The 14,770-nt window shown below is 38.4% G+C and overlaps 2 protein-coding genes across 2 annotated transcripts in view; both read left to right on the plus strand.

The window, feature by feature from the left end:
* Positions 1-728: 728 nt before the first annotated feature.
* On the plus strand, positions 729-2,179 carry LOC126004328 (complement factor H-related protein 1-like; the record flags this gene model as incomplete). The annotated part of the gene is made up of 2 exons (XM_049770777.1): positions 729-915; positions 1,673-2,179. Coding segments are annotated over 2 exons (384 nt in total), but the record flags the coding sequence as incomplete, so codon positions are not given.
* A 6,533-nt stretch (positions 2,180-8,712) lies between these two features.
* Positions 8,713-14,770, plus strand: part of ASPM (assembly factor for spindle microtubules) — a 47,455-nt gene continuing 41,397 nt past the window's right edge. Inside the window, 3 exon segments of the mRNA XM_049770779.1 lie at positions 8,713-9,015; positions 11,221-11,364; positions 11,518-13,006. Coding sequence (XP_049626736.1) covers positions 8,713-9,015; positions 11,221-11,364; positions 11,518-13,006 — 1,936 coding nt within the window.

Consider the following 14,770-nt stretch of genomic DNA (forward strand, 5'->3'; position numbering starts at 1 on the left):
CTTGATTATTTACATCACATTCTCTTTTCTGTATGATCATGACTCACCCTGACCCTCAGTGTTGCTCCAGCATAGAAAGACTAAGCCCTGTCCCATATTGTACTTGGGTATGTGGCTTCTGAGTATAACGGCTAAGAGTGGCTGAGGGCCTGTAGCATATAAACTTTGTGTTCCATTGGTTATGCTTTGTTCTAAGACAAGTTGCATACAATAGATACTGCTGCTTTTTACCACATACCCAGGCATATATGAGGGATTAGAAAGGAAGTTAATAAGCCAATGCCATCCCTTTCTATCACACTGTTTTATGCCCTCAGCCATTTATATTACCTGAATGACTGTGGGTACAGTTTAAAAAATCCTATAAAATTGTGTGGTACTCCTCTCCTTACCTCTGCTTACTTTGTAACAATTGTCATCTGGTCAGCACATATTTATTAGAAACATATTTTAATATAAAAATACTTAAAGCAGACATATTTGTTAATTTTCTTTCTGCTTTCATGTAGTCTGAAAGAAAAGGCATATTAGTGTGTTTGTCATTTTATGAGTGGTATATATGGCAATGACTCATTTCCAAGATGAGAAAGTAGAAGTCTTGATATATATTTTTCTTTATTTTATTTGCTTGGCTTTGATTCTTAATTTTTAATCTATGCATTTTCTGTAAATTGAATGACTATTAAGGTGAAATTAACAGTTTATATTTTAGTATATAAAATATTTTTTCAGACTCTACAGAAAAATGTGGGCCCCCTCCTCCTATAGCCAATGGAGACATTATTTCATACCCATTGAAAGAATATCCTCCAGAATCAGAAGCTGAGTACCAATGCCAATCCTACTATAAACTAGAGGGAAACAAGATGATAGTATGTCATGATGGGCAATGGTCAAAACCACCAAAATGCTTAAGTAAGTATTTAATATTCTCAAGGATCTGGGAAGATAACTGTAATCTATAAGATAGTTTCATGTTTAATAGAAAATGTTCATGGATTAAATGCTTGATTATAAAATTTAAAATTTTTCAAGGGATCCAACTCCCAAAGGTGCTCAGAGCTTACTCTACTCAGGGATCGATCATGGCAGGCTTGGGAACCATATGATGTGGGGTATTAAATCAAGTTGATGACATACAAGCCAAGTGCCCTCCATTCTATACTGTCTCCTGTCCTGTCTACAAAATTGTAATACCTGAGGAATGAAGTTCATAAACTTCTTGTATTAGGCACAATACAAAACTTCCTTTAATATAAGCTCTTATTACGATAAATAACATTATGCATTTTGGGGGCATCACACCCGGCATTGCTCAGGGGTTACTCCTGGCTCCAAGCTCAGAAACAGCTCCTGGCAGGCTCTGGGGACCATATGGGATGCCGGGATTCGAGCCAATGACCTTATGCATGAAAGGCAAACGCCTTACCTCCCTGCTATCTCTCCGGCCCCAACATTATTTATGCATTTTATTGCAACTTTATTTTCTCTTTTTAACAGTTCATATCTTTATACCAATGGCTCCTCAAAGTAACTAAATCCAAATCCTTAATTTTATTGTATTATGTGCAGAAATTTTTTTGAGACTAGTCTTGGATTAATGTAGAAAGTCTGGCATTTTTCTAAGAAGTATTTGTATACTAAGTAAAGTTTATATTCTTTTCACCTTCAGATCCATGTGTAATATTAGAAGACATCATGAATAAACATAAAATAAGATTACGATGGAAGGAAAACAATAAACTTTATGTCCAATCAGGGGAGTTTGTTGAATTTACATGTAAAATGAGATACAACGAAGAAGCATTACCTAAAATGTTTCGATCAATCTGTATAGATGGAAAAATTACATATCCAACTTGTGGGTAAAATAGTATCTACAATACTGTCAGAAACTTAAAATACATACATTATTATGAATGTTCCATTTATGATAAATTCTTCTCACATTATTTTAAAATCTATTTTAAGTATCTGTTATAAAATATTTTAAATATATGTTTAAATTATATCTATGCTTCAGGAGTTTGTTACAGATTATGTGGATGATGTAACTATAGCCTGAGAAACAAATTAATTATTTTTAAAACAAACACATTAGAACTTGGTAAAATAAAATGCATGTATCCTACATACAAACAGATCAATGTTTAAAATTTGATAAACTATGAACCATTCATGCCTGCTTCAACCTATCATTCTCTTTTTTATAATAATTTTTATTTTGACCAAAGTGGATTACAAATCTTTCACAGTATATTTTAGGTACACAGTGACATTGAATCAGGGGCATTCCCACCACCAATGTTGTCTTCCCTCCACCCCTGTTCCCAGCATGCATCCCATATCCCCCTCCTTTGCCCCTTAGGCTGCTAGTATAAGTGGTCCCATGTGTGTCTACCTTGTTGTAGATTGGGTATCAACTCTTGTCATTGGCTTTGAATTTGGTATTTAAGTCTGATTATTTTTTATTTCCACTAATGTTCATACGACTGTTTGGTCTTGGTACCCTCCAATATTTCTGCCTCAATTTGTGAGGCTGAACAAGATGGTTCTAGTTATATGGTTCTGATTGAAGGAAAGAAAAAAAGAAAAAAAGGGCGGGGGCAAAAATCAAACAAGCAAATAACCAGGAGGAGTCCTTCTAGAGGCTATAAATATTAATTCAAGAAGGGGAAAAGGAAGAAAAACATAACAACAATACAAAGTAAATCAAACAAAAAAACCCTGAATAGCACCACAGCAATAAAGACAACAACGAAACAATAACCATGTCCCAAAATAAAAGCAAAACAAAGCACAAAACAAAACAAAAGACAAGCAACAACAACAACAGCAATAACAACAAACATTAATTTGTGCTATTTTTTTTTGCATAGGCACATTAAATATTGGGGAGAATAGAAAGGGAATTCCTTTGGCCTAAGAGATACAGGGTTTCTCTGCCCTTGAAGTATATTGTCATGGGTATAATTATGGAGCCTATCATTCTCTTAACATTTTCAACTTTTATCTCTAGAACTTCCAAGAATATCTGAGACTTTGCTTCAAGGGTATTGATATTATATGCTTGTCTTCAATTTCAAAATAATAGCAATTCATGAATGTTTAAAATTCATAACTATTATTACTATTTTTCTCTTACTACTGAGAATTAATATAGTACTGGAAGTCCTTGCCATAGCAACTAGACAGGTAAGAAATATCATGGGCTTCCAAATCAGAAGTCAAAAAATCTCACAATATGCAAATAGCATGATATTATACTTAGAAAATGCTAAAATTCCATAAAATTCTCTGAGAAACAATAGACTTTTACAAAGTCAAGACATAGAAATACATGGATTTTCTTCAGAGCCATACCAATTGTTCGATTTCACTGCTTTACTCAAGAATCTCTTTAGAGACACATCACAAACAAAAATTACAGGTACCCTCTTTTGGGTACTGAAAACTCTGGGATCTTCTCAAAATAGGGGTAGAGAATCTCCCACATTTCTCCATACTTCTGGAATCCTTGGAAGCTACATCTACATCCCACAGAGGCTGCCATGTACATTCAAAGATTCAAATCCCATAAATCCTGGAATTTGTGGAGTGTCTAAGTACATATGTGACTGCACAACACCACCAAATTTCTCAATATTGACACCACAGTAGAAATACTCTGAGTTAGAGGTGAATGTTGTATTAAACTATTCATAAATTGGAAGGATTAATATCGTCAAATTGATTATCTTGTCTGAGGCATTGTACAGATTCAACATAACTTATATGTTGTTACAATTTATATAGAATAATAAAAACCTATGAATAGACAAAGCAATCCTAGGGGGGAAAGAGGATGGAAGACTTTTTTCTCTCCAACTTTATAGTACTCTATTAAGAAGAATAAATAATCTGTATCATTTACTTGTTTCTCTAATGAACCTATTTAATTTTTCTAGCTTTATGAGTTGTGTGCACATTTTTGGTAAGCATACAACATTAGTGTATAAAGTAATCACATTATGAAACATATCACTTTGCCAATGAAATCTATAGTAGAGTGAGTGACATGAGGAGCAGAAGAGACAGTAAAACATGTAAGAATGCTTACTATGCATACTAGACCTAGGTATGACCTCCCCCCCCCCATATGGTACCCCAATCTCTTGCAAAAGGAAGCCCTTAGAATAGAGTCAGGATTAAGTCCTGAGCACCGCAGGGTGTAAAACGTTCAAAACAAAATAAAACAAAAACTGACAGGTTCAAGATGAAACATTATGTGATCCTTTTGTCTACTCCACAAAGGCACTGATCCTATCAATTACTCTGAGCTGTTTCTCTTTGTGGGAGTCTCAATGCAAAGCAGTGAAGTTAAAGTTAAACTAGGAGAAAGTTAATCCTAGTGTGGAAGTTTGGGGAGGATCAGAATTCAGGATACATAAATTCTACTAAGCACTTCCTGTTAGGAACCCCAGGTATAAGGTACACAGATCTTGTTCACTTCCGGTTCACCTGTGCATCTCTCTAATTCTCTGTATCCATGACTCATATCATTTCTTCACATCCTGACCTACTCCATGCATAGGCTGCTAAAGTACAAACTTTGGTAGTGAGCTAGGAGGTACCGAGAGTTGACTTTAACTCTTCAGGAATGGAAGAAAACAAGGGTGAATTTCAGTATTGTCCCAGAGTAAGCAAACAGGTAGCTGCAAATAATTGAACTAGTTTTTCAGAAGTGAGAAATTTACTCTCCAAATACTTTCAACAGGGAAAAAGACAGGTGAATTACTGTGTCCATGGACAGATGCTCAGAAAGAAAAATAAAAGCCTTAGAATTTCTAGCAGGGTTCATAGAAATTAATTCTCACTGACTGTCAGTCAGTCAAGATTTTGAGGAAATCACCACATATTCAAATGCAAAGAGACAAACTCTAAATGTCAAGAATAAGAAACTTCACACAAATGTGACATTCCCAAAGGATCACAATACACTTTCCAGAATCTAATCTCATGTATGTGATCTGGGTCTGTTTTCAGTTTGCCAGGGCCAGCAGGAAGCTACTGCTTCATCCACCAATGTGATTAGCTCCTAACCAGCCCTTTGGTATTCTCCAGCCAGTGTTTGCTTCTCAGATTTGCTCCGAAAAAAAAAAATCTCTTTCCTCTTCCAGGCCTGCTTCTCCCTTCCCACCATGCTGAGAAAAATGCTCTTTAGCTCTAAATGTCCTGATTCTGTTCTCTGAGTTGCATCTCCCAGGATTGATGATGATTTTTCTCCTGTTCATTTTCTCAATAGGATCCCTCGTGGGATACTGTGCTTTGTTCGATTTGGTGGTGGTGGTGGTGGTGCTAGTGGTGGTGCTGGTGCTGGTGCTGGTGGTGGTGCTGGTGGTGCGTGCTTGTGTGTTTGTATGTTGATGCCATAGAAGTGCTCACAAACTCCCTCTCTGGTCACCTTGACTCCACCTGGGTATCTCAAAATATATTTTAGAATACAGTATCTTGATTAAGTATCTTGAAAACGTACTTTCTTTGATACAAGTTCTTAGATGATTAACTTTTTCTTGTTTTTTCTAGGTTTTACCAATCTGTTTTTATACTCCTGTATTATTTGACTCCTTGCAAAACAACTAAATGAACATATGTTTTATATGTTTCTGTGTTTTCTCCCTTTTAGAGACATATTCAAAGGCAGATATAGAAATTAAGAGTGGCTGGCTTTTTTTCCTGAGACTGACATTACATAACTCTTAAATTAGCAAACATACTGTATATGTAAACCATGTTATATATAGCAAATGGTGAAACATAAGATTAATTACATGTCATAAAGTAGATGGTCACCTCCACATATACATTAGTAATAATTGCATTGCTATTCACTAGTCTAATGATCAAATACAAATTTCACTTTAATGCTTCTGCAGTTGGGATAAAGGGTGCTGATTTAGTTCCATGTAGAGGGCCTGGAGAGATAGCACAGCGGCGTTTGCCTTGCAAGCAGCCAATCCAGCACCAAAGGTGGTTGGTTTGAATCCCGGTGTCCCATATGGTCCCCCATGCCTGCCAGGAGCTATTTCTGAGCAGACAGCCAGGAGTAACCCCTGAGCATCGCCGGGTGTGGCCCAAAAAACAAAACAAAAAAAATAAAATAAAAAAATAAAATAAAATAGCTCCATGTAGAAAATTAATACAAAAGTTTTTTTGTTCTTTTTAAAATAGATTTAGAGGCCGGAGCAATAGCACAGCAGTAGGACATTTGACTTGCATGCAGCAGCTGACCCAGGAGGGACATGGATTGATCCCCAGCTTCCCATGAGCATTACAGGGACTGGCCCCCCAAAAAATAGTTCATTTTTTGTTTTTAAGATTAAGATTGCCAGTAAGGTAAAATAATCGAAATTGTTGTGTTAAATATTAAGTGAACAGGTTTAAACTGCAGCTTAAATTGGGTGTTAGTGAGCACTTACCTTCGTTATTTTTCCCCTTCACAGGGACTTTTCGTTCTATGTACTTGTATACCATAATCACATCCAAACATTATTTTTATATAAATCTTTATTCAAGCACCATAATTAAAAGTATGTTTGTAGTTGGGTTTTAGTCAGAAATAGAATACATTATTTTTAAATTTTTCTCCAGTTTTTAGAGGTATTTGGACAGCAGGTAGGAACAAAAACAGGGGCTGGAGTGATAGCATAGTGCTAGAGCAATTTCTGAGTGCATAGCCGAGAGTAACCACCCCTGAGCCTCACAGAGATGGCCCAAAAACAAAACAAAAGAAAAAAAAAAAAACAGAACAACAACAAAAACCAGAACCAAGAGCCTTTGTACAAACCAGATCCCTACCACATCCTAGATTAATAGTAAATTCTGAATTCTTTGGCAAAACCCATAAAATGAGTTTCACTTTAAAACAATCCCAAGAAAACAGTAATATCAATACCCACAATAGGATGACTAGATATTTAAAATAGAAATCAAGAGGTACTTTGCTCTCTGCCTGCAGGCTTCATGTTTATTTGTTCTGTTCCCAATAGCCCTGGTAAGAGGCAATGTCTCTGATATACAATATTCTATACAATCAAAACATATAAACATCTTCAAACCCTTGGTTTTAGTTTTTTACTTTTGCCCCATTTTCTTGGAAAACCAGAAGAGTAAAATAATTGTCTAATTCTGAGTGGGGTACATGGCTCAAGAAACAAGGAATCCCCTTTTTTCTTTTCTTTCTTTCTCTTCTTTCTTCTTTCTTTCTCTCTTCCTTCCTTTCTTCTTTCTTTCTTTCTTTCTTTCTCTTTCTTTCTTTTTCTTTCTTTCTTTCTTTCTTTCTTTCTTTCTTTCTTTCTTTCTTTCTTTCTTTCTTTCTTTCTTTCTTTCTTTCTTTCTTTCTTTCTTTCTTTCTTCCTTCCTTCCTTCCTTCCTTCCTTCCTTCCTTCTTCCTTTCTCTCTCTCTCTCTCTCTCTCTCTCTCTCTCTCTCTCTCTCTCTCTCTCTCTCTCTCTCTCTCTCTCTCTCTCTCTCTTTTGCCACACCCAGAGATGCTTAGGGGTGGCACTATATTCAAGAATGAGCTTGCAGTGCTCAGGGAGAAAGGGGGACATATAAGATGATGTTGATCAAACCCGGGTCAGACTCTTGTAGGGTAAATACCCTCCCCCTCTGCGTTCAGGCCCCCAAGAAATCCATTTTTTGCCCACTAAATAGTTTTAAATAAAGTGATTCCAGGCAAACTCAACAGTTGCTGAGTATTCAGAGTGAAAACGCTACTTTTTTTTCTTTTCTTTTCTTTTCTTTATTTTTAAAATAAAATATTTTTTTAAGCACCATGATTACAAGCCTGATTGTAGTTGGGTTTGAATCATAAACAGAACACCCCGCTGCACCAGTGCAACATTCCCACCACCTCTGTTCCCCCTCCTCCCTCCCTCCTTCCCCACTCCCACTCCTGCCTGTATTATTTTTACAGTTGCTTTATTAGATGTGAGCATGCATAATATATATGTATATAAAATATACATATTTTATACATATTTTTATACATACAGATATACATGAATTCGTACAAGTTGTGAGAAGATTAACGCATGAACATGAGATCATTTGGGATCAAATCTAGGCATTGAGAAATATATAGGTCATCTACTCTACAAGCGAATTTCATTATTATTATTATTATTATTATTTTAGTTCCTCCTGACTATGCACTCAGTAAATAGCTCCTAGCTTGGAGGGGGCGGGAACCATATGGGAGATGCCGGGGGAATCGAACCGTGGTCATTTCTTAGGCAGACAGACACCTTACCGCAGGCGCCACTGCTTCGGCCTCCGAGTCCCACCTTCCGGGACGTCCAAGACTCAGCAGCGACCTCTGCTGAGTAAGCTCCGCAGCCAAGAGAGCATCCCAGAGCCCAGCCATCGTTTAAATAAGGCGCTGGCGTCTCATTGGCCGGAGATTTTGTGCTCGCTGATTGGTCTCTTCTCAGGGGATTGGGCGGGGCCGGCGATTCTCATTGGCGGAGGTGGGAAGTTTAAACGGAAGCCAAACGCCGCCGCCGCGCCTGGGCCGTTCTAACGCGTCTATGCCGCGGTTCCCTGGCTTGTCTTCGCTCTCTTCCCGAGACTGTTGAGCGAATTGGGACTGAGAAAGGCGTCGAGTTCACCCCCAAGCTCCGAGGGGCCGAGGCCGGCGCTCCGAGCGGCACGGGCATTGGGGGAAGCTGCCATGGCTGAAGCCGGCTGGAGCGGCGGCGGGGAGTTGGGCCCGGGCGCGCTCAGGCAGCGGCGGCGGGCTCGGCTCCGGGAGCCCGCGGCGGAGCCGGAGGAGCCGCCGGCCGGAGCGGTGCTGTCGCTCAGCCACTTCTGCCGCTCGCCCTTCCTGTGCTTCGGCGACGTGGGCCTGGGGGCCTCGCGGACGCTGCCGCTCACGCTGGACAACCCGAACGCCGAGGTGGCCGAGGTGCGCGTCTCGCGCTTCCCCGCGCCCGAGCGCGGCTTCAGCCTCTCGCAGCGCCTCTTCGTGCTGCAGGTGAGTGCGTGCGGCCTGCGCGGGAAGGGGAGTGGGGGAGCCCGGGATGACTCCCCCCCCCCAAAAAAAAAAATCGAGCAGGTGTTGCAAGGCGGGGTGATGCCCTGGGCCCGGCCCCGCATCCCTGAGACACGCAGCGTGGGGAGCGGCCTTGGCAGGACTTGGGGTGCTAAAAGCAAGAGCACCCCAAACTTGAACACCGTTCGTGTCTCTTGTCTCTTATCCATTTAGTGCGTGATTACTTAAGGAGGGGTGCTTTGGGTTGTTTTTTTTTTTTTTTTTTTTTTTGGATCAGCTTCTAAGCACTTTCTATGATCTTCCAGCAGAATTGATCTCCCCTCCCTGGAACGCTACAGGTGCAGTTTGTTTGGTCTCCTTAAGAGTTTTGGCATTTGGTGGTACCTGCCAGGCGGTGGGGCTGTTGTTTGGAGTCAGGTACATTTGTTTGCTTCGGTGCAAAATACTAGCGCTGTGATTTTTGCACAAGTGTCTAACGGGCGTGGACCTTGGGGATTTCCTCTGTAAGCGCTGCATAATATGCACCACAGTGCTTGCTTTTTTTTTTTTTTAAAGAAGATTTCGAATTATTTATTATGGATAGCGATACTTCCTTTGGGGCTAGAAATTATTTTTAATTTTTTTTCATGGATCTGCCACTTTACAGATAAAGATCTATGCTTCCATTTCCCTTTGTCTTGCATTTCTTTCACGAATGATGTTTTTACTTAAGAAGTCTCTCCTTTTCTTAAGGGGCATCATAGACACTTGAGAACTTATAGCACTCTTGTGGATTCTTTTATTTCTCTTAGTCTACAAGTCTACCATTCTTATAAATTATTGCTTACAAATAGGAGTGTGTGTGTGTGTGTGTGTGTGTGTGTTAATGTGGTTTCCAAGATTTTCCTGTTATTTCTACTTGCAGTGCTGGTCCCCCACCCTACCCTTCTCAATGCTCAGCACCCACCCCTGAAAGTGACTCAGAACTTCTGTTTTCTCTGGATTGCTTTAGCTTTTCTGGGAGTTTTATGGTTTCATACACATTTTAGAAGTGTTTCTGTTATGTCTTCAGAGAATTTCTTGGGCATTCTGATGGGGATTGCATTGAATATATAAAGTGCCTTGGGTAGGATGTTCATCTGAACAATATTAATCTTGCAGTTCACAGACAAGAACTATGCTTCAAGATTCAACGTTTTCACTAAATAGGTCTTTCACCCTCTTGTGGAGGTGGGTTATAGATACTTGAGTGTTTTAGCACTAGTGTAAAGATTTTTTTTTAGTTTATTTCTCATATTCTACATTTCTCTTATTCTTATACATTGTTGTTTACAAATAGGATTGAGTGTGTTTGTGTGTTTCAATCCTCCAGTCCCCTCAGATGTCATGTTTCCTGAATATCAGTTCTCATAATCTTGTTTTCCCTTGTCTTTGGGTACTAGCCATTCCACTCTTGTGTTTCTTCATATCCCTCATATAAGAGCTTATTCTGTGTAGATCTCCTTCTGTCTAGCTTCACTTAACAGGATACTCTTTGGGTTTTCAGGATTTTGATATCTTCCATTAGTGCTGTGAGTTCCTGCATTTCTGGGTTGTTTTTAGTGCTACATGAATGGTTGTGGCCAAAGTTAAGTTTTCTGCCAGCCAGAAAGGCTTGTGTATGTGTAGGTCCTGTTGGTGACTCTCCCATGAACAGGGAAAGTCTGGGGTTTTGTTATTTCAAGATAACTTTTGGTATTCTGAGCTCTTGCTCTCTGCTTCTCCTTCCAGAGAGCTCCGGAGAGCTTGGGCTGCCGAGCAGAAATCCCAGCCAAGTTCTGGCCTTCCGGGGACTTCCAGTCCTAAACCACTCTAGTCTAGAGCAAACCATGGATCTTACAGACAGGAGGGGTGCCTACTCCCTTTTCTGGAGGGTCTGAGGATTACAGGAGTTAAAGAAAATGCTGGGAACAAAAGAAATGTTTCCATATATGGGGAATGTCAATAACATTGAGTTTAGGAGAGTTAATCTCGGAAGACTGTGGGGAATATGGAGAAAGTATTCAAAGTGCAAGGCCATTAAGAATGAGCAAATTGGATAGGAAATTGAGTTAATTGAAATAAAGGATTTAGTATGTAACTAAAGATGTTAGTTTTGAATGTGGATTTTTTTTTAGTTACTAGATATCATTGCTCTATAGTCATGTAGCTTAACTTCTTTTATTGTAGCCTAAAGAAAAAATGGTCATTTCTGTTAACTGGACACCACTTGAAGAAGGACGAGTAAGAGAGATTGTAACTTTTCTTGTAAACGATATTTTGAAACACCAGGCTATATTACTTGGAAATGCAGAAGAAAAGAAAAAGAAAAAGGTAATATGTTTTGATTATTCTATATTTAGGCTCAAACAATGTCCAGTGGTATATAAAATTTGGTTGAATGAAGCAAGTACTGTACGTCTATTCTGGAAAACAGAAAAGCCAAATAGCTCTGAGCTAAATTTTTATGTTTTGCTTATTTGGCAGAGGAGTCTCTGGAATACCGTTGGTAAGAAGAAAGTTCCAGCTGCTTCAAGTCATTATAAGAAACTTTCATCCTCTTCAGATCACAAGAGAAATTCAAATGCTCACAGTATTAATAAAACATTTGATGTTTCCCAAAAAGTTGGCAGAGTTAGGAGTCCTTTACAAGCCTGTGAAAATGTGGCTATGAATGAAGGTCATTCCCCACCAGAAAACAAATCTTCAATCCTAGAAATGAACAAAACCCTCTCACCAGTTAGCCCCGTTTTCAAAGAGAATGGGGAGAATCACGTGCCACTGTCAGAATATCTGGGTACCTCTTACACAGTTCCTTGTGCATCCAAAAATGAAGAACACTTGGAAGGAAAAGGTGCCAACATTTTGCAAGATTTTAATTTTAGTGACAAGGTGGTATCTGAAACTGCCTTTAATTCAATGAATAATATAAAGAACCAAATTGAAGAGGATGCTAAACTGACCCTTTTCCCCAACTGTTCTTCAACTTTGAACATTACACAAAGCCAAGGACATTTTCTAAGTCCAGATTCCTTTGTAAATAACATGCACGCAGCTAACAAGGACCTAGAATTAATAACTTTTTCTTTAGATACATTTATGAAAGATAATGCAAAGCCTGGGCATTTGGAGTCAAACACTCGAGTATGTCGGACAATTTTAAGTCCAGACTCTTTTATAAATGATAGTTATGAGATAGATCCAGTTCTGGAATCAGAGTCAGTTGCTCCCATCCTGTCCCCAAACCAATTTTTAAAGGATAACCTGGTATATTTATGTGAATCTCCACAAACATGTACATTCTCACCATTATCAAATGAAAATTCTCAGGATCCAAGAAAAAATGAAGTTTTGCCTTGTATTCCTGAATGTCAGAATTCAGAATCTCCCAAAATTATGTTTGAAGAGTCCAAAGGAACAAAATTGACATCAACATATCCTCAGTCCACAAAACCAGAACAACCTAAATTATTTACAGCTCAGGATATTTCTAGTAACAACCATGATAAATATCTGAAGAGACGCCCAATACTTTGTTCTACGGTTACGAAAAAGAAGCCTGGTTGTGTGGGAGAAAGGCAAATTGAGCCCAATAAACCAAAGGCAAAAAGATGTCTCAATGATACAGTCGAGGAATTAAAATGTATAAGAGAGAATCAGCATGAGAGAGGTGCTTCCCACTGGAATCTTCCAATTATAGATCCATTGTTAAGTAAATCTAGGACTTATAAAAATGAAAGAAGCCCTTCCTCCAAGATAGCTTCAGTTGTTCGTAAGAGGAAGAGTGAAGGAAACATGGAGAATGCAAACCTGAGGAGTGTAATTAGAGGACACATTGCCGACCAAGAACCCAAAAGAATTCATTTTTCTCCTGAGCCTTCTAAAACGTCAACTGTAAAGAAAATGAAAAAGGCAAAAACACCCCTCTCAAAATGTGTTAGCAGTAGAGAGAGATCAAGCATCAAGAAGAAAACTGGTGAGTCTTACTTGTAAAAATCTGTTTACCCTCACTTTTGCTTTAAGGAATTTGTTGTTGCTTATCTTGAATGACAAGAATGGACAAGAACTGAGTTCTAAAAGGGAATAAAGTGGCATGCATGATAACTTTTAATTAATGATAGTGCAAACCAGTGTCAAAAAGGAGAGGAGCAGAATGCTTGCCCCTGCCCAGAGACAGGTGTGGGGGTGGATGGATGCCAGAGAGTTGGGGGAGTTGGTGGCAGGAAAAATTCACTGGTGAAGGGTGGTGTACATTTTGTGACTGAAACTCTAGTATGAACAGTTTTGTAGCTGCAGTGATTAAAAAAATTACCAAATTTTAAAAAACAAATATTCCTTTTACTTACTATCTTGCTAACTGGAAGGTTGGGTGGATGTGGACTAGTTTCAGGATCAATTCTAAATGGTTGTGAATAGCTTCATATTTAAACTTTTGTTATTTTGTTCATGATGGTGTAACTTAGACTTTAACAATATATAGTCATAAAGTACCTGACATTCAAGATTCCAGGCATATTGATGCCCAGAATAGTCTCTTTTTTATAAACTAGCAGAAAAGAACACAGCAACAGAACTGCTTCAGATTCATTTTTATATCATTTCAGCCATTTTTCTTCAGTTTTAATGCAAATTGTACTCTTAATTTTTATTCCTGGCTCATGCATGATACCATGAAGTTGCTACTGATAGTATTCTTTTATTTTCCTCCAGAATATTTAATATTAAAAGCTTTTATTTTCCTAATCTAGTCATTCATTCTCTTTCACATTTAGTAAAGAATGGTATTTAACTCATTTCCATCAATTCATTTATATTATGTTATTTTATTTAACTTCATGTAATATAAATTCATTTATAAAGAGCCCTTTGAATTTAATTTGTATAATTATAGTATTCTTTATGCTTCCATGGTCATCATAAAATTTTCTTTAGTAACTTGAAAGAATACTTTTAAGAAGCTGCGCTCTCTTAAAACCCATTTCTAATTGCTACCACTAACTGCTTTCAGCATCTTTTTTTTATAATTCTGACACCAGCGTTTTTCTGGATTATGGCCCTCCAGCCTCATTTCTGAGTATGAGTGTGAGTTGAGATACTGGGGAGTCTTCCTGAATGTCTCTTCTCCCCATTCAAGATCCTTCAGCCTCTTTTCCATTATCAAATGCTTTATGAAAGTTATCATTTAAGGTTGTCCTCATGATAACTGCTTATCCTGCCTTGTAGCTTATTGTTAAGCTAGTTTTACCACTCTGAGTAGCCTTTCAATAATGTTCATATCTGATCTTTCACTAATTTCAGACTTAGACCCAAAATAACTAACAAAATGTTTTATGAACTTAATTTCTACTGCATGTACCTCCAGGTACATTCCCTTAATAAATTTGAATACAGCATATATGGCATCTTGTGCCTTTTAAGACTTACTTGCATGTATGGGTTTTCTTGTTTTCCTGTAGCTGTGTTCTAACCTGATAACGAATTCTTGGAAAGGAACCTCTTTGTTTAATCTCCCTCAAAGAATCCAGTAAGGAAATTGAACTCCCATATGACCCAGCTATCTCACTCCTAGGGATATATCCTAGGAACACAAAAATACAATTCAAAATCCCTTCCTCACACCTATATTCATTGCAGTGCTACTTACAATAGCCAGACTCTGGAAACAACCAAGATGCCTTTCAACAGATGAATAGTTGAAGAAACTGTGATACATATGCACAGTGGAACATTATGCAGCCAT

The sequence above is a fragment of the Suncus etruscus genome, chromosome 3, assembly GCF_024139225.1.
Source record: "Suncus etruscus isolate mSunEtr1 chromosome 3, mSunEtr1.pri.cur, whole genome shotgun sequence".
Classification (NCBI taxonomy): Eukaryota; Metazoa; Chordata; class Mammalia; order Eulipotyphla; family Soricidae; genus Suncus; species Suncus etruscus.